This window comes from Xyrauchen texanus, chromosome 50 (assembly GCF_025860055.1).
Source record: "Xyrauchen texanus isolate HMW12.3.18 chromosome 50, RBS_HiC_50CHRs, whole genome shotgun sequence".
NCBI classification, from domain to species: domain Eukaryota; kingdom Metazoa; phylum Chordata; class Actinopteri; order Cypriniformes; family Catostomidae; genus Xyrauchen; species Xyrauchen texanus.
The window spans coordinates 6,986,603-7,009,826 of NC_068325.1; the positions used below are offsets into that span (position 1 = coordinate 6,986,603).

At 40.6% G+C, this 23,224-nt stretch overlaps 1 protein-coding gene across 1 annotated transcript in view; it reads right to left on the reverse strand.

Moving 5' to 3' along the window:
* The window catches only part of LOC127641508 (glutamate receptor-interacting protein 2-like), a 121,485-nt gene that overhangs the window by 7,434 nt on the left and 90,827 nt on the right, over positions 1 to 23,224 (reverse strand). Inside the window, exons 13-21 of the mRNA XM_052124548.1 lie at positions 14,943 to 15,088; positions 14,739 to 14,819; positions 13,735 to 13,798; positions 11,865 to 12,010; positions 10,366 to 10,510; positions 6,825 to 6,964; positions 6,116 to 6,298; positions 2,422 to 2,572; positions 1,257 to 1,374 (exon numbers count right to left, since the gene is read on the reverse strand). Of these exons, the coding sequence (XP_051980508.1) occupies positions 1,257 to 1,374; positions 2,422 to 2,572; positions 6,116 to 6,298; positions 6,825 to 6,964; positions 10,366 to 10,510; positions 11,865 to 12,010; positions 13,735 to 13,798; positions 14,739 to 14,819; positions 14,943 to 15,088 (1,174 nt within the window). The remainder of the gene's footprint in view (positions 1 to 1,256; positions 1,375 to 2,421; positions 2,573 to 6,115; positions 6,299 to 6,824; positions 6,965 to 10,365; positions 10,511 to 11,864; positions 12,011 to 13,734; positions 13,799 to 14,738; positions 14,820 to 14,942; positions 15,089 to 23,224) is intronic.

Here is a 23,224-nt window from a genome sequence, read left to right on the forward strand (position 1 = left end):
AGAGATTTATCGTGAAACACCACACTGATGAACACAAAAGACTCTAATGTGTACTTTAGTGCATTTTTTCCTTAGAAACCCTTGCTTTCAGAGGCTTCATATGGAGTTAGGATGAAAATAAGGTGCATTTTGAACTGTTCTGAGACCAGTGCAGACAGACAGCAACTGGAGGTCAAGTCATTCACTATAAGGGAGCAAAAGTGTTTCAGTTTCAGGCTGGAGATGATGTTTGGACCACTCAACATGTTTGGCAGATATGGGAAAATGATAATCAGTATTATGTAAATCATTAGTATTATAATGTATCATTTTATGGAGTGGTGGTGGTGTAGTGGTCTAAAGTACATAACTGGTAATCTGGTAATCAGAAGGACGCTGGTTCGAGCCCCACAGCCACCACCATTGTGTCCTTGAGCAAGGCACTTAACTCCAGGTTGCTCCGGGGGGATTGTCCCTGTAATAAGTGCACTGTAAGTCGCTTTAGATGAAAGCGTCTGCCAAATGCGTAAATGTAAATTTTAACGTGATTGGATGATGCTGGCCATTATTTTGAATCTGAATTAATTATGCTAATTTAAGATGTTATATCTGTAATGTCTCAAAAACATGAATAACCAACATTAATTAAAATTGCTTATTTTTTTGCATGTTTATTAGGTGCTACTCGTTACAAATCAAAAAGGGAAATGGAAAATACACATAGCAGTCACACTCGGATCTCGGAGGTCAAATGTGGAATTCACTAAGAATCGGGTCCGTCGCATAAATACTATATATAGGTGAAATAGGAAGCTGTCGCAGCTTAGCGAGAGCAACAAAATTTTCATTTAGGGGTGGATAAACATAAAAGGGGGAAACTTATGTTTACCATTGTGGCAGGGCGGAGGGCGGGGCCGGGTCGTGATCCAACACACCCGGTCCCGTATTAGGCTAATTATGCCTCTGTGAGGGTTAAAGGCTGACTGCTGACAGCTAGTATGTTAATAAATAGGATAAATCGCACCATTCATAAATAAATGCCATTGTTTTGCTATTTTGTTATATAATACAAATATATTCCTGCATTTTTAAGTGTGGGTTAAGTGTCCAAACACTTTCAGGAGGCACTAGATGTAACTGAAACATTTTTGAATCTTCACAAGAAAGTCTGGAGCTGCGCTAATATACAAATTACCTACTTAGAAAATAGCTGCCCAGGGGTGCTGCCAAGATGGTTGCCGTGCAAAATTACTTCCCTTAAAGAGACTTTGGTTTACCTCAATCTCACGCAGAAGCTCGGATTGCCCACATGTTTCCAGGTCTTCCAGGGCCTGGCACCAGAAACTATCTTCCTGCTCCATTATCAGTCCATCGGTATGAGTCTGGCTGGCGTATCTGTGGTAGAAGCAGAGATTAGAATAAGTCAAGCTGGCACTGTTATCTGGCACACTGGCACTGGACTTGGCACGTTAAGAAGGTCAGCAAGGAATAGTGGTGAGAAGGCTTCTTGCAAAAGAAACAAGGGCTGAAGCATTGGTATTTACAGAATGTAATAAATTTGACAGATAAAATAGTCAGAAGTCATGAGACTTGTAAGGGGTATTTTGCAATGAGAACATAATATACCTAATAGGCTGAAGATTTACAGTGGAACACAGAAGAAGGTGTTCAAATGAAGATCCCCTGGTGTCTTTTCTTAATACAATGGCAATGGATATAGCATCACTTATAAAAGTGAAAAAAGAAGGGGGCCTTAGTAGCTCAGCGAGTATTGACACTGACTAACACCCCTGGAGTCGCGAGTTCGAATCCAGGGCCTGCTGAGTGACTCAAGCCAGGTCTCCTAAGCAACCAAATTGGCCCGGTTATTAGGGAGGGTAGAGTCACATGGGGTAACCTCTTCGTGGTTGTGATTAGTGATTCTCGCTCTCAGTGGGGAGTGTGGCAAGTTGTATGTGGATCGTAGAGAGTAGCATGAGCTTCCACATGCTGTGAGTCTCAGCAGTGTCATGCACAGTGAGTCACGTGATGAGATGTGCGGATTAACAGTCTCAGAAGCGGAGGCAACTGAGATTTTTCCTCCACCACCTGGATTGAGGCGAGTGTCCGCGCCACCACACAAACCTACTAAGTAGTGGGAATTGGGCAAATTAGGAGAAAAAGGGGATAAAATGAAAATCTTTCATATCTGTCATATTCCAAGTCATTTGGTTGGTTTAAATGAGAAACGACAAATATGTCATTAAATTCATAACTTCAACCACATTTTTGGGTGAACTATTACTCAACTATAAGTCAACAGGAGGTTACCAGTTAACACATGTAATTGTATTCAATTCAGCTGTCTTTATAGAAGGCCAGAGGAGCAAATTTGTTGGAAATCTGTGTACGGTATTAATATAGAAACATGGTACAGTTAACGTGTCCAGCTTCCTGTCTTACCCAGTAGCCTTGTCCCAATCATCTTCGCTGAAGCCTCCATCACTGAAGGGGTAGTTTTTGCGGGTGGGAGGAGGGGTGCTGTTTCTCTGTTTGGTGCTACGCCACTCGTGAGGGTGTAATGCTATTCCAGCAGCCTGATGGATGTAGGCACCTTAGGAGGAGTGTGAAGAAGTTTTATTTTTACTAGGGCTGTCAGAAGGGAAAAGGGTTACAAAGTTATCTTGAAGAGCTTAGATATTAATCTTTCCACATTAAGACAAACTGTCTATATATGGAGATGATTTAGTAAATGGTCTGCACTTATATAGCACCTTTTTAACCTTATCGGTATTCAAAGCACTTTACACTGTTACACATTCACCCATTCACACACCAATGGCGGTAGAGCTGCTATGTAAGGTGCTGCTAGCCTGCCATTAGGAGCAACTTGGGGATCAGTGTCTTGCCCAAGGACACTTCGGCATGTGGAGTTGTGTGGACCAACCCTGCGATTAGTGGCGGACCAGCTCTACCAACTGAGCCACAGCCACCCTGTGTAGTACTGTGGCTCCTCTCTCTAGAAGTGGCCGTCCAACCAAGATGACTCAAAGGGCACACTGCATAATGCTCAATGAGGTAATAAAGAAACCTAGAGTGACAGCTTAAGACTTGAATGAATCATTGGAACTGGATAACATTTCTGTTAATGAGTCTACTATATGGAAAACATAAAAAAGGCATGGTGTCCATGGCAGGACACCACGAAGGAAGCCGCTGCTTTCCAACAAAATGCCAATATAGTGTAACAGTTTTAAATGATTTTAAGATGATTAGAAAATAACAGAATAGAATATATTTTTATATGTTGGTGTTTAATTTTTCATATATCAACGAGATGATGCAACAAATGATAGAACAGGATTCATTACTTCCACGCTGACATTTTATGAGACTCAACTGGCTGTCAAACGCATATTGAGCTACACCTAACACATAAGCTACACAAAAGTTACACATATGTATTTTCTTAGGCAGTTATCTAGTCTAAATAGACGTACAACTTACATAATATCAGTAATACACCAAAATGGAAATACTCATACCATACTGTTTGTGTTTTACACTTGCTATAGTTTACTTCCATGTTGCGTCTTCATCAAATAGCAATGTCAAATGTAAATCACATAAATCATTGAAACAACAGCGCCACCATTAGTAAGAAATAACAAGTATAATATGTATGTGTACACACATTTGGGATACTGAAAATTCACCACCATTGCACAGAAAATTGACATGATATAGTAGTCAAGTACTGCAGTGCATCTCCTCATCATGGACTGCACCAGATGTGCCTGTTCTTGCTGTGAGATGTTACCCTACTCATCCACCAAGGCACTTGCAAGTTCCCGGATATTTCTGGGGGGAATGGCCCTAGCCCTCACCCTCAGATCCAACAAGTCCCAGACGTGCTCAATGGGACTGAGATCCGGGCTCTTCACTGGCCATGGCAGAACACTGACATTCATGTCTTGTAGGAAAACACACACAGAACGAGCAGTATGGCTGGTGGCATTGTCATGCTGGAGGGTCAGGTCAGGATTAGCCTGCAGGAAGAGTATCACATGAGGGAGGAGGATTTCTTCCCTTTAACGCACAGTGTTGACAACAAGCTCAGTCCGATAATGCTGTGACACACTGCCCCAGACCATGACGGACTCTCCACCTCCATATCAATCCCGCTCCAGAGTACAGGCCTTGGTGTAACGCTCATTCCTGGTAAGGACCTGCCATACAACAGGCCTACAAGCTCTCAGTCCAACTTCTCTCAGCCTATTGTGGACAGTCTGAGAACTGATGGAGGGATTGTGCGTTCCTGGTGTAACTCAGGCAGCTGTTGTTGCCATCCTATACCTGTCCTATACCACAGGTGTGATATTCGGATGTACCGATCCTGTGCAGGTGTTGTTACACATGGTCTGCCACTGTGAGGACGATCAGCTGTCCTTCTTGTCTGTAGCGCTGTTTTAGGCGTCTAACAGTACGGACATTGCACTTTATTGCCCTGGCCACATCTGCAGTCCTCATGCCTCCTTGCAGCATACCTAAGGCATGTTCACACAGATGAGCAGAGACCCTGGCATCTTTCTTTTGGTGTTTTTCAGAGTCAGTAGAAATGTCTCTTATGGTACTTTTCAACTGAACGTTACGGTTCGACTCGACTCTGCTCACTTTACTTTTCTGAGCTTGCGTGCTGCAGTTTACTGCCGCCTCAACGTGGGTGGGATTATAGGCTGATCGTCATATTTGTGCCGCTTCTACTGCTGTGACATCATTTTAAATGTGACAAACATTACTGACCATAAACAATAACACGACCGCTAGCTGTTAGCTACTAGCTCATTGTGCTGCATAAAGCAGTTGTTGCATAGTGATTTTACACAAGTGCAACAGTTAAATTGGCCGGGTTATTTTAGAAGCAAGCTTTCCAGTAGCTGGTCAACTAAATAAAGTGAAGCTTTCAAGCAGAATATAGAGTTAATTTAAAAAAATGTACCATCCTCCATCGTGGAATCCAATAACACCATGGCCGAGTCAGGGCACTCTCCCTCCCATTGCCATAGATAGTGTCCATTTGGTCGAACCACTTCCACTATCTTCTGTTTGAACCACTCCAGCTGTTGTGGTCCTTGATGGTTCTGTAATCAATTTTAAGTTTTTTTTTAATTTTCCCTACACTGTTGGTAGGTCCGGTGGTAGCTGTGTGCGGCCAACAGCTGAGACACTTACTGAAAGACTTTTTAATTTTGCGTCATTTCGTTCATCGCTAACGAGAGGACGCTCATTCACCTCGTATATTGACCACGGCGTGGTTTTGCGCACAGCCATATCTTTTTACAGTTCGAAAGTCGTGTGAACAAATGATACTGCTATCGCTATAGCTAACTTTAAACTAATGGGTCGCGTGTCACAAATCCAGTGACACTGGTAGAGACGATTCTCTCTGAACTCGAGCTGTACCGTGCAGTGGAAAAGCCTCACTTAAATGTCCTAAGTTTTTATAACTGTGACCTTAATTGCCTACCGTCTGTAAGCTGTTAGTGTCTTAATGACTGTTCCACAGGTGCATGTTCATTAATTGTTTATGATCATTGAACAAGCATGGAAAACTTTGTTTAAACCCTTTACAATAAAGATCTGTAAAGTTATTTAGATTTTTACAAAATTATCTTTAAAATACAGTGTCCTGAAAAAGGGACGTTTCTGTATTGGGTGTTTATGTTACATATTACATATCTTGGGTCACTAAAGACTCTATACACATTTGGTAATCAAACAATTAAATGGTTTTGTTTTCTTTTTCTTTTTTATTGTTAGAGAATCATAAGAGAAAGGTTGAGGAATTCTAAAGAAGTGGGGGCATAACTCCAAAAATTGGATTAGTTAAATGAGGTGGAATGAGGTCCCGGGTCACTAAATACCGAGTTATGCATTAAAAGGTTAACTGTGTTCAATGTAATGACTTTAAACATATAAAGCACTTCAACTCTAAAGATGCGTTCACACAGTGATTTGCACCAGTAAATTAAATGGAAAAAATGTATTGAGAGATTTTAAACCAATAAACCCAATTCTATTTTTTTAGAGAGAATTATCATAGATGGTGCAGAGATCTGTGAACATTGGCCAAAGGTAGCATTAAAATCAAGCCCACCTTGATTGCTATAACCAGCATCGATTCCCGAGCCATCCCATGACTCCATCGCCGAGTCCACACTGGGAATGGTGGTGGAATAAATCTCTGACAGTTTATTGGTCTTCTGCGAGTCTGTCATCTCGTCCTCGTTATCGCTGAGCTCGTTATCAAGATCATAGTCTTTCTTTTGATCATCTTGTGCTGAAAAGGAAAGTGACAGCCAGTGTTTCAATTCAAATATAAGGTTAAGCATCTAATTATTTACTTAAACACGATTTGCTGCCAAGTGTGTACACATTTAAATGCAAAACAGATCCAGATCAGAAAGTGTTTACTTAGAAACTTTCATGGTATTTTAAATATGTTGGACTAAGCAAACTACAAGACACAGATTTGATTGTCAAAGCCATGCATTAAAGTGATTTACGTTATTATCATATTACCACAGTAGTGCAAAACTGTAATGAATGGCCTCGATTGGCTTATAGTGGCAACAACAATATGATAAAAAACAGCAATGCTCAACAAATAGGTACATTTGTTAATATAAATAATTGGAATAAACAGTTTTTTCTCCAGCTAGTTAATTAATATGGAGAAAAAGCACTTTTTTAAAATCAAATTTCTTACTCTATTGGACATGCCTTGGACTAAATGTGTTCCTGATATTGTCACGGGTGTGTTAACTGTCATGTATTGCATACAATCCTTTATGTTTGCAACTTACTGTCTGACTGTTTCTTGATTTTGAGGGTGACGGTCTCTCCTGCCATCTGTAGCAGGTGTATGGCTTCACTGAGCGGTTTTCCCTTTAGGCTGACGTTGTTGATGGCCAGAATTCGATCTCCAACGTGAATGGCTCCAGTCCTGCAAGAGAAACCATTGGCACAATGGCAAACATACACCGGCAGCAAAAAGTTTGGAATAATGTACAGATTTTGCTGTTTCAGTAGGAAATTGGCACTTTAATTCACCAAAGTGGCATTCAACTGATCACAAAGTATAGTCACAACATTACTGATGTAAAAAAACTGCACCATGACTATTTGAAAAAAGTCATTTTTGTTCAAATCTAAACAGCAGCTTCACTCCAACAACTTATCCTTGAATAATCATGCTAATTGATCATTTGATACTAGAAAATCACTTGCCATTATATCAACAGCTGAAAGCTATTACATTGAAGATTAACATTATCTTTGTTTTTGTTTTTGAGTTGCCACAATTTGCAATAAACTCGCATGTCTTAGGTCAATATTGGGTCAGAAATGGCAAAAAAGACACAGCTTTCTTTAGAAACTCATCAGTCAATCATTGTTTTGAGGAATTAAGGCTATGCAATGCTTGAAATTGCCAAACAAATGAGGATTTCATACAAAAGTGTACACTATATTCTTCAAAGACAAAGGATAGCTGGCTGTACCAAGGACAGAAAGAGATGTGGAAGGCCAGATGTGCAACTAAACAAGAGGATAAGTACATCAGAGTCTCTAGTTTGAGAAATAAACGCCTCACATGTCCTCAGCTGACAGCTTCATTGAATTCTACCCGCTCAACACCAGATTCATGTACAACAGTAAAGAGAAGACTCAGGGGTGCAGGACTTATGGGAAGAATTGTAAAAAAAAAGCCAGTTTGAAACAGAAAAAAAGAGAAAAGGTTAGAGTGGGCAAAGAAGCCAGTCGCGGTTACTCACCTCAATCCAGGTGGCAGAGGACAAGTCTCAGTTGCCTTCGCTTCTGAGACTGTTAATCCACGCATCTTATCACGTGGGTCGCTGTGCATGACACCGGGAAACTCACAGCATGCGGACGCTATTCTCCGCAATCCACACACAACTTACCACGTGCCCCATTGAGAACAAGAACCACTAATCGCGACCACAAGGTTACCCCATGTGACTCTACCCTGCCTAGCAACCGGGCCAATTTGATTGCTTAGGAGACCTGGCTGGAGTCACTCAGCACACCCTGGATTCTAACTTGCGATTCCAGGGGTGGTAGTCAGCGTCAATACTCGCTGAGATACCTAGGCCCCCGAGTGTTATGGATCTTAACCCCATTGAGATTTGTGGGATCAGCTAGACTTTAAGGTGCATGAGAAGTGCCCGACAAGACAGTCACATCTATATCAAGTGCTACAGGAAGTGTGGGGTGAAATGTCACCTGGGTATCTGGACAAACTGACAGCTAGAATGCCAAGAATCTGCAAAGCTGTCATTGCTGTACGTGAAGGATTTATTTGATGAGAACTCTTTGAAGTAGTTTATGAAGTTCTGACATGTTTTATCAAATTGTAACAGTCATTTTTCACATTAATAATGTCCTGACTATACAATGTGATCAGTTGAATGCCACTTTGGTGAATAAAAGTACCAATTTCTTTCCATAAGAGCAAAATCTGAACATTATTCCAAACTTTTGGCCGGCAGTGTATATTTCTGTGTGGAGGTTGCCATTTAGGATACTCAATTTTTTGAATGACATGAAGTTGAGTAAATGATAATATAATTATTTTTGGGGTAAACTATCCCTTTAAATGTGCGCGCGCGTGTGTGTGTGTGTGCATGAAAGACTTTGATGCTCAGTTTAGACACAATATAACATTTTAACCAGGAACAACAAATGAACATTTAATAGACCATTTATGAGGATATCAGACAAACTCAATTACTTTCCAAGAACAGAATGGCATATCTGGCAATTATTAATCAGTTTAACATAAACAGATTCTTGTTATTCATCACCATTATACACAATTATATTATTTTAACATGTACATGTCATTTTAGCATCACAGAAGTTTTGTTTGGTCAGAGCCTGGGCATCACACTACAGCTAGATTTATGTGAAATATCTTAAAGTTTGTAGGCAAATACACAGTAAGTATGCAATATTTTTTAGGTTATAATGGCATAAAACATCCCAAGATTTACTGTAACTCAAATGATATCAAGTTATGTATTGCAATTTCAAAAAAATCGAACAAATCTTCTTAAAGGGATAGTTTGAAAATAGTTTGAAAAATGAAAATTCTCTCATCATTTACTTACACTCAAGCCATCCCAGATGTGTGTGACGATCTTTCTTCTGCTGAACACAATTTAGTTTTTTAGAAGAATATTTCAGCTCTGTAGGTCCATACAGTGCAAGTGAATGGTGGCCAGAACTTTGAAGGTCCAAAAAGCGCATAAAGGCAGCATAAAAGTAATTAATACAACTCCAGTGGTTAAATCCATATCTTCATAAGCGATATGATCAGTGTGGGTGAAAAATAGAACAATATGTAAGTCCTTTTTTACTATAAATCTTCACTTTCAATTTCACATTCTTCTTTTATTTTTACCTACTGGGCAAGGAGGAGAATCTAAAAAAGGACTAAAATATTTATCTGTCTCTTACTCACACCTGTCATGTCACTTCTGAAGATATGGATGTGAAGAGGAGGGGGCGGGGCCGGGCCAGGCCCTGAATCGGGTTAATAAGTCAGGAGGAGGATAAAGACGAGTCAGAGGCGCCAGTTCGAGAGAGAGAGAGAGATGCATGTGGCAGCGCAGCATGAGTCTGTTCGTTCATTTATGTTTTATGTTGTTTTAAGTTCATTTTTATCACTAAACCTTTATGTTGACCTCCTCCTTGCCCATCCTTAAACTGACACAATGGATTAAATCACTGGAATCATATGGATTACTTTTATTCTTCCTTTATATGCTTTTTGTACCTTCAAAGTTCTGGTCACCATTCACTTGCATTGTACTGACCCACAGAGCTGAGAAATTCTTCTAAAAATCTTTGTTTGTGTTCAGCAGACAAAAGAAAATAATACATCTGGGATGGCATGAGGGTGCGTAAATGATTTTTTTGTGAACTATTACTTTAATATTTGCACTTTACCATGCACTATCCATAATTATTAATCTAGAAAATATTCTTTTATTTTCACAATGTTCTACTATTAACAACATTTTTTAAATAAACATACTTTAGAAATTTAAGATTAATATAGGAAAATATTCCATTGACTTTAGCACTTTTAATGGCACCATTGTAATATTTACTTAAGTGATTTACAAGCTTTCATGCTAATCAGATGCTATTTCCTGCACACATCCAGTACCAGCATTCAAATAAATAACTAGAAAGATAGAGAGAGAGAAAGAGAGAGAGAGGGACACAGTGTGCTTATCTGGCCGCTGGGCAGCAGTGGGTGTCATACCAGTTCTACATGGGGGGGAATGGGAGTCGACCTGTCTGACCCGGGGGGCTCACCTCTCAGCGAGACCCCTCTTGGTCAGGCCTGAGATGATGATGGGGTCAAAGGGCTCCTCTGTGCCGGAGATAGTAATGCCCAGCGGGCCGCCATACCGCTTCAGCTCCACAGTGTAGATAATGGAGCCAGATGCCTCCTGCTCATCTAGATGAGGGGGTGGATTGGGACAGGAGAAAGAGACCAAGAAAATGAAAAAGGAATAGGCAGATTGACCCTTTGCTAAGCTCAACCCCCTAGCAATCACACAGAGCACATCAGCAACCACATAGTAATGTGTTAAAAAGCACTTAGAATACCTTAGCAACCACATCATGGCAATATGCTTTGCAAAGGCAAGCGCCACTCACATTTTCTTCAAAAAATTTACAAATAAAATTGTATCTATAGTTTGAAGGCACCCAAAATGATATATTTCTCAGACATACATTTAAATCAACTCTATCAATATCAATATTCTATTAATCATTCAACATTATAAACACAAGAGCACAACACCATTTTTCATTTATATGTTCTTGAGCTGGAAATATGTCAGCATAGAAACCTGTCTACAGATCTTAAATGCTCATTTTCATTTCAAAAGGATTGGTAAGACACAATGACTGACTTATCCGTTATTCTGACCACAGATCGTGTTTCTACTCACAACAATATGAGCTTTACTAGCAACATATCAATGTCTCAGAGCTGATGTGTTGAATGATGAAACAATGTTTCTCGTTCATAGAAAGGAAAATAACACAATGGAAACACAATTTGATATTATGTTTGATATAGAGGAAATAGGTCTGATGCATCATAGTTGGATTCTTTGAGATAGAAGGATTTGCATTTGTTTAGTAGGTGTGTACTGACACCTGCTGGTCGAAGGTAGAATTATATACATGTTTCCATTCCACTGGGGTCACAAAGACAGACAGACAGACAGATAGACAAAGAAAGAAAGAAAGAAAGTAAAGATAGACAAAAAATACAGAATGAAAAAAGAAAGAAAGAAAAAGATTAGATAGATAGATAGATAGATAGATAGATAGATAGAGATAGATAGATAGATAGATAGATAGATAGATAGATAGATAGATAGATAGATAGATAGATAGATAGAAAAAAGAAAGACAGACACAGAAATAAAGACAGAGAGACAGAGAAAAAGACAAATAACAAAAAGAAATACAGAGACCGAAAGAAAGAAAGAAAGAAAGAAAGAAAGAAAGAAAGAAAGAAAGAAAGAAAGAAAGAAAGAAAGACAGAAAACAAAAAACACAAAGATAGACAAAAATACAGAATGAAAAACAAATAAAGAAAAGAAAAAGGACAGACAGACAGAAAGCAAATGTAAAAAAGACAAAGAAAGACAGAACATATACAGAATGAAAAAAGAAAGACAGACAGACAGAAATAAAAGAAAGAAAAAAGAAAAAAAAGAAAGAAAAAAGAAAGAAAAAGAGAAAGAAAGAGAAACTTCCACTAAGGACTGCAGGTCTACACAAACACACACCTGAGTTGTCCTCGTCCTTGCGGATCTTGAGTTTGACCAGGTCTTCACTCTGCTGGAGAATCTGGACAGCGTCCTCCATGGAGCAGTTCTCCAGGCGGATGTTATCTATGGCCAGCAGCTTGTCTCCGGGCTCCAGAGTTCCTGTTCTGCAGGAAAGAACCATGAAAAACACTTCAGTCCCTTCTGTGGCAGCAAAGTGTGTACTTGCTACATTTTTCTGTAATGCATATACAAAGAGTTTTTTTTTGTTTTTTTTTTAAACAATAATGATTGTAAAACATGTCATCCAAGTAAACTAAAATGTATGTAATGCTTATATTTGGCCATTCTGGGCCTTCCAGAAACATTCTGTCCTTTTTTAGTATCACATCAGGTTTGATGTCACTCAAGAACCAACAGTGTTCACTGACATCAAACTCAGCACAACGTGGAAAATATGATATGGGAATTAAAAGATTTGACAGCTACAGTGGAAGGGAAGATTTAGGTTTAGGTTTAGGTTCCTAACACAATGTTATTGTATGGCTTCAGAAAACTTGAAATATAGCACATAAGTCATATGGACTAATTTGATGGTGCTTTTATGATACTTTTATATATTGTTTTTATAAATTTAAGCTTGCATCCTAAACCTCCTTCCTGATGGCAGAAGTTTATACTCATCACGAAGCACATGTTGGATCTCAATAATTATATAATGTGCTATTCTAAGTATCTTCTGCAACACAATCATCATTATATAAAGTGAATAGTAATGGTGAGCTGATACAACACTGTGGCAACCCACATTTTGTTATTATACTATATGTGTATAAACTTTGAGGTTTATCATTTTTGACAACAAAATATTTGGTTTTATGGTATTGATAGCAGATGAAAAGTAAAGAAAAATAACTAGTGTATAAGTAGTCTGCAACCTGTCTAAGTGTTTACTCACTAAATGTGTCAAAGTAATAATGGCATCTTCAGTACTGTGGCCTGCTTTATATACGAACTGATATGGATCTAGGAGGACTTTAATTCACTTTAATTGATATCTGGAGTTTGTCTCTCTCTTCTGGATATTAAAGACACATAGATGCTTTCACACTGTATGATTGTGCACATTGTGTGATGTTCAAACAAAACTAAATTAAAGCAAAGAAAATCTAAGTATCAAACCAAATAAAGAAATAAGCAAAGCAAACAAACTAAATTAAAGCAAATCAAATGTAAGTAAAAAACTAAAACAAATTAAAGCAAACAAAACAAAGCATAGGAAAAAAACGAAACATATCAAAGCACAGAAAACAACCAAAGCAAACACAACAAATAAAAGCAAAACAAAAGCTTAATCAAATCAAAACAAACCACAAAACAAGTAAAACAAAATGCAATAAAAACAAAAAAAAAACAGAAAAAAAACAACAGAAGTAAAGCCAAACAACAAACATACTAAAACAAAGTAAAAAAACTAAAAACTAAAAAACAAACAAAATCAAATAAAAAACAAAAGCAAAATAAAATAAAAAACAACACAAAAAAACACAAAACAAAAATATATACAAAATAAATACGAATGTCATTTGTTTTTAAGTAAGCCTTTTTTATGACAATTTTTTCATTTTATTTTTAATTGTGTCCTAATTTTCATGACAATTAAAAACATTGTTGCACATTATCAGAACACAAAAAACGTCTCATTCTCTTTGCTCTAATATGAAAAAATATGTTTGATGTGGTATACTATGAAATACAAAATAATGTGAATGTGAAATAATACGATAAAATACATACATTGTAAATTATATTTATAAATCTTTGTAGTATTTGTTGTAGTCTTCAATGTGTGTTAACACTGGATGACTGTGAAGGTGTGTGTTGTTCTTACCTGTGAGCCATGCTGCCTTTTTTAATGTCAGAAATGATAAGAGCTTCTCCTGTTTTTTTACTGGCTGTTGAAAGAGAAAACACATCAGAAGCACAACATTTCAGTATGCCACACACAAACACACCCTCACATGTACAAACACAGTTTCAAGACACACTAGAAACAAACAAACAAACTAACTAACTAACAAACTAACTAACTAACTAACTAACTAACTAACTAACTAACTAACTAACTAACTAACTATCTATCTATCCTCTTTCTTTCTGTTCTCTTATCTATCTATCTATCTATCTATCTATCTATCTATCTATCTATCTATCTATCTATCTATCTATCTATCTGTCTGTCTGTCTGTCTGTCTGTCTGTCTGTCTGTCTGTCTGTCTGTCTGTCTGTCTGTCTATCTATCGTCTGTCTGTCTGTCTGTCTGTCTATCTACCTATCATCTGTCTGTCTGTCTGTCTATCTAATCTATCATCTGTCTGTCTGTCTATCTATCTATCTGTCTGTCTGTCTGTCTGTCTATCTATCTATCTATCTATCATCTGTCTGTCTATCTAACATCTGTCTGTCTGTCTATCTATCATCTGTTTGTCTGTCTGTCTGTCTATCATCTATCTATCATCTGTCTGTCTGTCTATCTATCTATCTATATATCATCTGTCTGTCTGTCTGTCTATCATCTGTCTGTCTGTCTATCTATCTGTCATCTGTCTGTCTGTCTGTCTATCTATCTATCTATCTATCTATCTATCTATCTGTCTGTCTATCTATCTATCTGTCATCTATCTATCTATCTATCTATCTATCTGTCTATCTATCTGTCTGTCTGTCTGTCTGTCTGTCTATCTATCTATCTATCTGTCATCTATCTATCTATCTATCTATCTATCTATCTATCTATCTATCTATCTATCTGTCTATCTATCTGTCTGTCTGTCTGTCTGTCTATCTATCTGTTGGATTGTTGATTTTCTTTTTTTGAGTGTATTCAGAACTTACCACTGATAATGATGCCCAGTTCTACTCCTCTCTTCTTCTGCAGTTTCACATGGAATGTTCCACTGCTAGGCACAACTGATTCTGCCCAGTAAACAAAACCAAGAGTACATCATTTGTGTATAATTACAATTGCTACCAATTTTAAATGAAATACAAATTAAAAAGAACTAAAAGAGTCTTGGTGAAAAAGGTGGCCTAACTTACCTGCAACATCAAACTCAATCTCAAGTGTGACCTTATTTGCCAAAGCAGCGTCTCGGAGCAGCTGACTGGCCTCTTCCAGCGTTCCATCTTCTGTAGGAATTCCATTGATGGATAGCACTCTATCTCCAACTTGAATCAGCCCACACCTGCCAGTCAAAACAAGGTGAAAGTAAGAAGAATCTCTTTGAAGAAACTCTTTGTTTTTGTTTTTTAAATACTGGAACCAGATGTTTTTCATGACTTTTGGTTCTGTGAAATGTTGTCCTTTAATAGCAGACATTTATCCACTGATGTGGACAGAACCCCATACTAAACTTCTCTGTGATAGGTTAGGTTTATGATGGTGATGGGGGGGATGCATTTCTCTTTACTCTTTTACATTCTGTACAGCTGAAAACAGCTCGCTTTACAAGTCGCTTTTGGCGGCCATATGTTCAACAACACTTTCCACTTTGGCCACTAGGGGCAATGTTTTTTGGTCAGCATGGACCAATCTTTGCTAAAGAAAAGTAAACCTGTTTTTTTCCGATTTTAGTGTGAGATCAGTCTGACATATCCCAATATGTAGTTATAGAAAGGTCTAAACATTATGAGTTTGTTGTAATCGGTAATAGTAATTGTTATACTAATAATTCCTTATGATTCCTATCCCTTAGAACTAACTACTGGATTGCGAGGTTGGTGGCATCAAACCATTAAAACATATTCTGTTTTGTTTTGTTTTGTTTGAGACACTTAGTAGCAAGTAAACTAGATATCCACAAGCACAACCATATATCCCACTGTCTTAGTATGTAATAATCCATATTTATTACTTTAGGATAGACAGTAACTTTCAATTATGACCACAAGGTATAAACACATTTCAATTATTTTGTTCCGTGTTTTCTGTGTGGCTGTTCATTGATGAGAACTGCTGCATATGTGAATACGTTTTTTGTCTAAAGTTGTGATATCGTCAATTTTGGATTTACCCACCTGGCTTTACACGACAGTCAAACAAGCTTTTTTGTCTTAAGGGCATTTACACTGGCCCCAATTTGCAACAACAAATTGGCTATTTTTCAATAAGCATTTGCCAATGACACTTACTAGCAACCAACAGTACCGAATAAGCTGCGAAGTGGACCAGACTGCATGCCTGGTTTTGTAAATTTAGTGTGATTTTAATAAGGGAATTTTATCAAACGCAAACAACAATAACTCATGCACATATTTCCGTATGCAAACCCAGTATCATTGTAGGAAACCGTGTGTGCATGAAAAAGAAAAACTGATCTGACACAGTATGACTCCCTACCCAAACAACGCAAATGTCACACACTGCCAGAGTAAAAGACAGCTCAACACACATTAGATCACTCGTTTCATTATACAATGAGTATATCTCATGTAGCAACTGACTCACGCAGTACGCTGCAAAAACAAACCAAAACATACTTTACTGGTCTGTATATAAAGAAAGGTGACCTGTGATGGTGGCAGGCAGAGTTTAGGTTATGCAATTACACTATGGATATGTTACATAAGGTAAACTATCAACCAGGAACAGCAATGAAAGTCAAACATGTCTCTTGTCATGATGAGACCACCCGCATGCAATGCTAATGTCTTTTTACTGCTGTGACGTGAATTTGAAATGGTTTCACAGCTTTGTAAACTTCTTTTCCCAAAATATTCTGGGCAATATAAGCAAGCTAAAAGTAAAACCCTTAATTTAGACTTATAGGCTCTGTTCCAAAATCTAGAGCGCTGCCTTGCTAACTACGGCAAATGATTTCTAAGGGAGCATTCTAACTGAATTCTAATTTTATAAGTGACTGATTGGAAAACTCTGCATAGGCAGCAACTGTTGTGCATCATACAGTGTTCTAAATTCCCTATATAAGAGTATACGAGAAGGACTTTTATTATGAACGTTTACTGTATATGCTGCTGGGTAACGTTAGTTTCCGCTAGTCCGCTATTGTGTTTACTTTCATTTTCACCAGCCGTTTCTCCGCCATTTCCTCAGGTGTTAATGTGCGTGATTGAATGTAAGTTTATTTATTTATACACAGTTATAAGTTGATGTATGCTTGTTACATTGTTGTATTCAACTATTTAGCTAGTGCAACCGAACTTTACATTGTGCACAACATCATAATATGAGAGTTATATACAGTGATTCACGTGTATATGGTTGCAACTGTAATTCTATTTATATAAATAACGTGTCAGTAGTGAGTCGCTGTTTATGTTTGTGTGACTTAAAGTTATTAGACATACACTGATGTATCTTTTTATTCTGTTTATTAAAGAAAAACCACATTCAATACCATGTATAAGAGAAAATTCAGTACAGCTGGAAGGTGCCAATGTGTGTGAACATTCAAAGATAAAGAGTTTAACAGTTCCCTGTCTCCTGTCACGCTTCTTACCGGAGCCCTGTAGTGGATGAGCATTCACCTACCTATATTCAAATCCTTCAGTCCGCAATATTTGGTCCTTCGAGCCAGATTGCTACACTCATTACGGTGATATGGAGCAACAGAGTCAACATTACTCTCCTGATACCACACATTCTGTTCGACTACAGGCCAGAGCACGTCAGCTCTCAACACATCTGCAAGCTTATGACATTACATTACCTAAATCTCTCATACCAGACCATAGGCTGTATGACAGTTCATACCACCAGCCAAGGATGTATCACCCAACAGCACAGCTAAACCGCAGTGGACAGGCCGAGCCAGTCTCGACAGTGGATCAGCTTCCCATGAGTGAGTTATCTCTGGTGCAGTATGGAGCAGGTCAAGCTACATGTCATACAGGCAGTGTTGAGAATGTATCTGGTGTTTTTGCTAGACAGCTAGATGCTGAGAGATCCTTTAGTCAATCTAGTTCACCGGTAGCTCAAAGAGAATATCATAGTCAATCCGCATGTGAGTCACACAGCAGTGGTTCTGTTTCACCTTCACTTAGAGATGAAGAACAGGCTAGAGCTATTTCACCACCTGTGGTCAGACTGAAAGCTACTGCAGTGCCATCTATACCAATCCAGTATGCAAGCCAGTCATTCCAAGCTGCTGCAGCCACCAGAGACATTTCTCCACAGTCAGCCCCATGGCACATGACGCAAACTAAGTCTAATACCACATATGGTACGACTCCGTCATACTTTGGTGTTTCGCATTTACCTGCACCACATGTAACGTTACATCAGCAAACCTTATCCAGCGCACCAGATTTGCGTCCTTCATATCAGCTTACCTCATCATTGCCACGTACTATTACATCAGTGAAGCTGTCTCTAGTTACCACAGCTTACACAACTTGTGTTCCGCCTGTCTATCAGTTACAGACTGCTGTGTCATGCCAACCACAACGGCAGTCATTCACCATGCCAGACCCTAATCGACTTCCATCCTCATTCCCAGGGTATTGTGTCACTCAGCCTTCCACACACATTCCAGGACAGACCTGGATCAAATCTCCAGTGATGTACCCGCCACTACCTCCAACTCCTGTTTATCAGCCAATACCTGCAGCACTTCCACTCCAGCCAGTTCCAATCCCAAAATTACCAAAGCTTGTGAATGATAATGAGAGAGAGTTTACGGATCTAAAGATGGCTTTGGACAATCTCCTCAATCCTCACACTGAGCTTACTGAACATTATAAATACAGGGTGCTGATGGAACAGTTAGTTCTGGAGGAAGCAAGGCTAATAACCCAAGCATGCCGACACCATCCAGCGCCCTATGCAGCAGCTATGACAGCATTGCAACGGCAGTACGACCAACCTCATCAGTTGGCACAAAGTGAAATTGCATCCCTGTTGAATTCACTTGATATTAGAGCAGGGGATGCAAAGGCTTTTCAGAGTTTTGCACTCAATGTTGATTTGTTAGTAGGCATGTTGATGTCACTTGAGGGGCCACAAGGAAGAGAACTCACTTGCACGGGCCATGTCGACAGACTACTCAGTAAGCTACCCAAACATTACAGAGATAGTTTCATTGAGCACCTCCAGTTATGAGGCCGACTGAGCACTGACAGCCTCAACCCGTATAATCTTCATGACCTCGCTGACTGGTTGAAGGTGAAGGCAGAGGCTCAGCGTCTGTCATCTAAAATGGTACAGCGTTACCAGACAGAGAGAGTTCAAGTCCCACGGAGGGAACGCCAACCCATGCCGAAACCCCAAACTCGATTCACTGCAGTTTATCATGGCAGCGACCAACCCAAAGAGGTCAGTACAGTACATAATGTCCATCCAGAGCCCGCTCATGGTCAGCAATTAGTCAAGAAACTGAAACGTCTGTGTCTGTTCTGCAAAAGTCAAGAGCACTACTTGTCGCAGTGCAATGAAATCACTGAGCGCTCACCTGAACAGATTCTCAAGTGGATAAAGGATGGCAAGAGATGTTGGAAATGTGGTCGTACAAGTCATAAATGTGAGGAATGCACGCTAAAGAGGCCTTGTAGAGAATGTGGCAATATACACCTCTGTGTCCTGCATTCCATCGCCAAGGAGGGTTCCAACCTTGTTTTACTTACGATGTCTGCTGATCGAGCATATCTGACTTCCCCTAGCTCCACAGGACGTGTTTACCTGAAAGTCGTCCCAGTATTGCTGTGGAAAGGCAAGAGGTCTGTACCAACATATGCTATCCTGGATGATGGCACCCAACGGAGTATTGTTCTTCCAGCAGCAGTTCAGCAGCTAGGACTTGCGGGTAGGGAAGAGATTATGGCCCTTCGCACCATCAGACATGATGTAACAGATTTGAAAGGACAATCAATTGACCTGCTGCTTTTCACACAGTCAAGTCCAAATGAGAAGTACAGCCTCACAAATGTGTTTACTGCTCCTCTCCTTACGTTAACTGAGCAAACCTATCCCATTAAGAGGCTTCAGCGATGCTATTACCACCTCAGAGGGATTCATATTCCATCCTTTGATAAGGTGCAGCCCCTTCTCCTAATTGGATCTGACTACCCAAACTTAATCACAGCTAAGGAGCCCATCAGACTAGGACCAGCTGGTGGACCGGCAGCTGTACGTACACAGCTCGGTTGGGTTCTCCAGGGACCAGATGGACTTCTCCCACATCAGGTACCGTCATCACAATGCTTATTCACTTCTCTTACTCCAAATCGAGATCCTGTTTACCAACATGTTGACGTCCTTCCATACCGCAGTGAAAAGTTGGTCACACGATCAAAACAGGATCAAGCGGCTGTGAATATGCTGGAGACCAGCACACAACGTGTAGAAGTTAATGGCATTTGGCGTTATGCTACTCCACTCCTTCATGCAAGGGATTGCGCACCTCTGAGAGGAACCAAGGAGTCAGTCTTGTCCCGCCTCAGGAACACTGAGAAGCATCTCAGCAAAGATGCAGAGAGAGCTCAGGTGTATGAAGCTGAAATACAGAAACTCCTCGATTCAGGTTATGTTGTTAAGGTACCACCAGAGAATCTGCAGCCCAATGAGGAGTCATGGTTCATACCGCACCACCTTGTACACCACAACGGCAAAGACCGGCTGGTTTTTAACTGCTCCTTCATGCATCAGGGTATCTCCCTTAATCAGCAGCTGCTTCCTGGACCCAGCCTTGGTGTGTCATTGATGGGAGTCCTCCTTCGGTTTCGGCAGTCTCCGGTGGCCATTAGTGGTGATATATGCGGCATGTTTCACCCGGTGAGACTCTTACCCAAAGACAAACCCCTGCTGAGGTTTATTTGGAGGAACATGCAGAGGGAGGATCCGCCTGACGTCTACGAGTGGAAAGTCTAGCCTTTTGGGACGACCTGCAGTCCCTGCTGTGCTACCTTTGCTCTACAGACACATGTTCGCAGCCAACAGCCCGGGAATGAAGAAGTACTGCAGTCTATAGAGCGAAGCTTTTACGTAGACAATTGTCTACAAAGTCTTCCCACATTTACGGAAGCTAAGCAACTGATCGACAAGATGAGACCACTTCTAGCCTTAGGGGGCTTCGAAATAAGACAGTGGGCTTCTAATGTACCTTCATTCGTTCAGCATTTATCATCAACGCCTCGTTCAGAGAGCATTGAACTGTGGTTGCAACAGTATAATTTGGATCCTTTGGAACCAGCTCTGGGTTTGATGTGGCGCTGTCTAGAGGATCAACTGGGCTACCGGCATCGTGCCATGGTAGAGCACCCTCCAACGATGAGACACATTTACAAGGTCTTAGCGTCACAATATGATCCCCTAGGGTTTATCATTCCCTTTACCACACGGGCCAAGATACTTGTCCAGAAGCTTTGGGCCAAACCAAGGGATTGGGATGATCCGAACCTTCCCTCAGACTTGCTAGAGAAGTGGAAAATATGGGAGAAGGAGTTGCCTGACCTCGGCAAGATCAAGCTTAACTGATGCTACATCCCTTCCAACTTTGATATGGGGACACCAAAATTTAACTTGCATGTGTTTGGTGATGCATCAGAGGTGGCCTATGGATCAGTTGCTTACCTCCTTGTTGAGCAGTATGGAGAGATTCATACCTCCTTTGTCATGGCCCGCTCTAGGGTAGCCCCCAAACGACAGCTGTCAATCCCACGTCTCGAACTCTGCGCAGCTCTGACCAGTGCCCAGCTCGCCAATTTCATCAGCAAGGAACTGACTATCCCCATAGGGGAATTGACATTATGGACTGACTCTACGACTGTCCTGACTTGGATACGGTCCGAGTCTTGTAGGTACAAAGTTTTTGTTGGGACAAGAGTGGCAGAAATCCAAGAGTTGACCGAGCTTCACTCATGGAGGTATGTGGATTCCCCTAATAACCCGGTGGATGATATCACTAGAGGGAAGACACTTACAGAGCTGGCGAACCCAAGCAGGTGGAGTGAGGGTCCAAAATTTCTTTGTGAACCATCAGATCACTGGCCAGTCACACCTTTGATAGAGGCACAAGATGACATATCAGAGACAAAGAAAGTAGTCTTTTGTGGTCTAGTTGTGAATGATCAAGGTTCTGGCATTCCTGATGTATCCCAGCACACTTGCTGGAAGGACTTGATTAATGCTTCCTACCAGTTTCTTCACGGGGCGGCTACCAAAGACATGAGCATGCAGCACCCTGATTACCGGAGTGCAGAAACACTCATATTGAGTCGATGTCAGGAGGAGACCTTCTCAGAGGAACTTAAGGCCTTGAAGGCAGCGAAACCTGTGCCTGCACCCAGCCGTCTGAACACACTTGCACCAGAGTTGGATTGCACACTAGGTCTGATCCGTGTGGGAGGAAGACTGCGGAAACTGGATAGCTTAAGTCAAACGGAGATCCACCCAGTGGTTTTACACCCGCACCATAAGGTGACTAAACTTCTCATAAAGCACTTTGATGAACGCCTCCTTCACCCAGGACCGGACAGGGTTTTTGCTGAACTCCGTCGCCACTACTGTATCCTGAGAGGCAGACAAGCAGTAAGGCAACATCAGAGAGAGTGTGTGGAGTGCCAGAAGTGGAGAGCCAAGCCGACCGTGCCTATCATGGCTGACTTACCTTTAGCTCGCCTGCGAGTGTACAAACCGCCTTTTTTCTCAACTGGAGTTGACTGCTTTGGGCCCTTCATTGTGAAGATTGGCCGTCGCACTGAAAAGCGATGGGGAGTCATCTTCAAGTGCTTGATAACCAGATGCATTCACCTTGACCTCCTCAACAGCATTGATACGGATGCATTTTTGTTGGCACTCAGACGCTTTATAGCCCGCAGAGGCACCCCATCCTAAATCCTCTCAGATCAGGGGACCAATTTCCGAGGAGCTGAGACCGAGCTAAGGGAAGCATTCAAAGGAATGGAACCTAAACTGCAAGAGTTATTAGCTAGTCATCAGATCAACTTTAAAATGAATCCTCCTGCCGCACCACACTTTGGAGGCGCATGGGAAAGGGAGATTAGATCAGTAAAGTCTGCCCTGCGGGTAGTTATCAGGAGCCAGTCGGTTCCAGAGGAAGTACTACGTACAGTACTGATTGAAGTAGAGGGCATTCTCAACAGCAAGCCATTAGGATATGTCTCATCTGATGTTGCAGACATAGATCCGGTTACCCCAAACATGCTGCTTATGGGGCGGCGAGATGCCTCACTTCCCCAGGTGATCTACACTCCCGAACCACTATCCAAGCGCCACTGGCGACATTCTCAGACCATTGTGGATCACTTCTGGTCATACTACATTCGACATTACCTTCCAAGTCTCCAGCCTTGTCAGAAGTGGCAACGAGAAACCCAGGATTTAACTGAGGGCATGGTGGTAATGA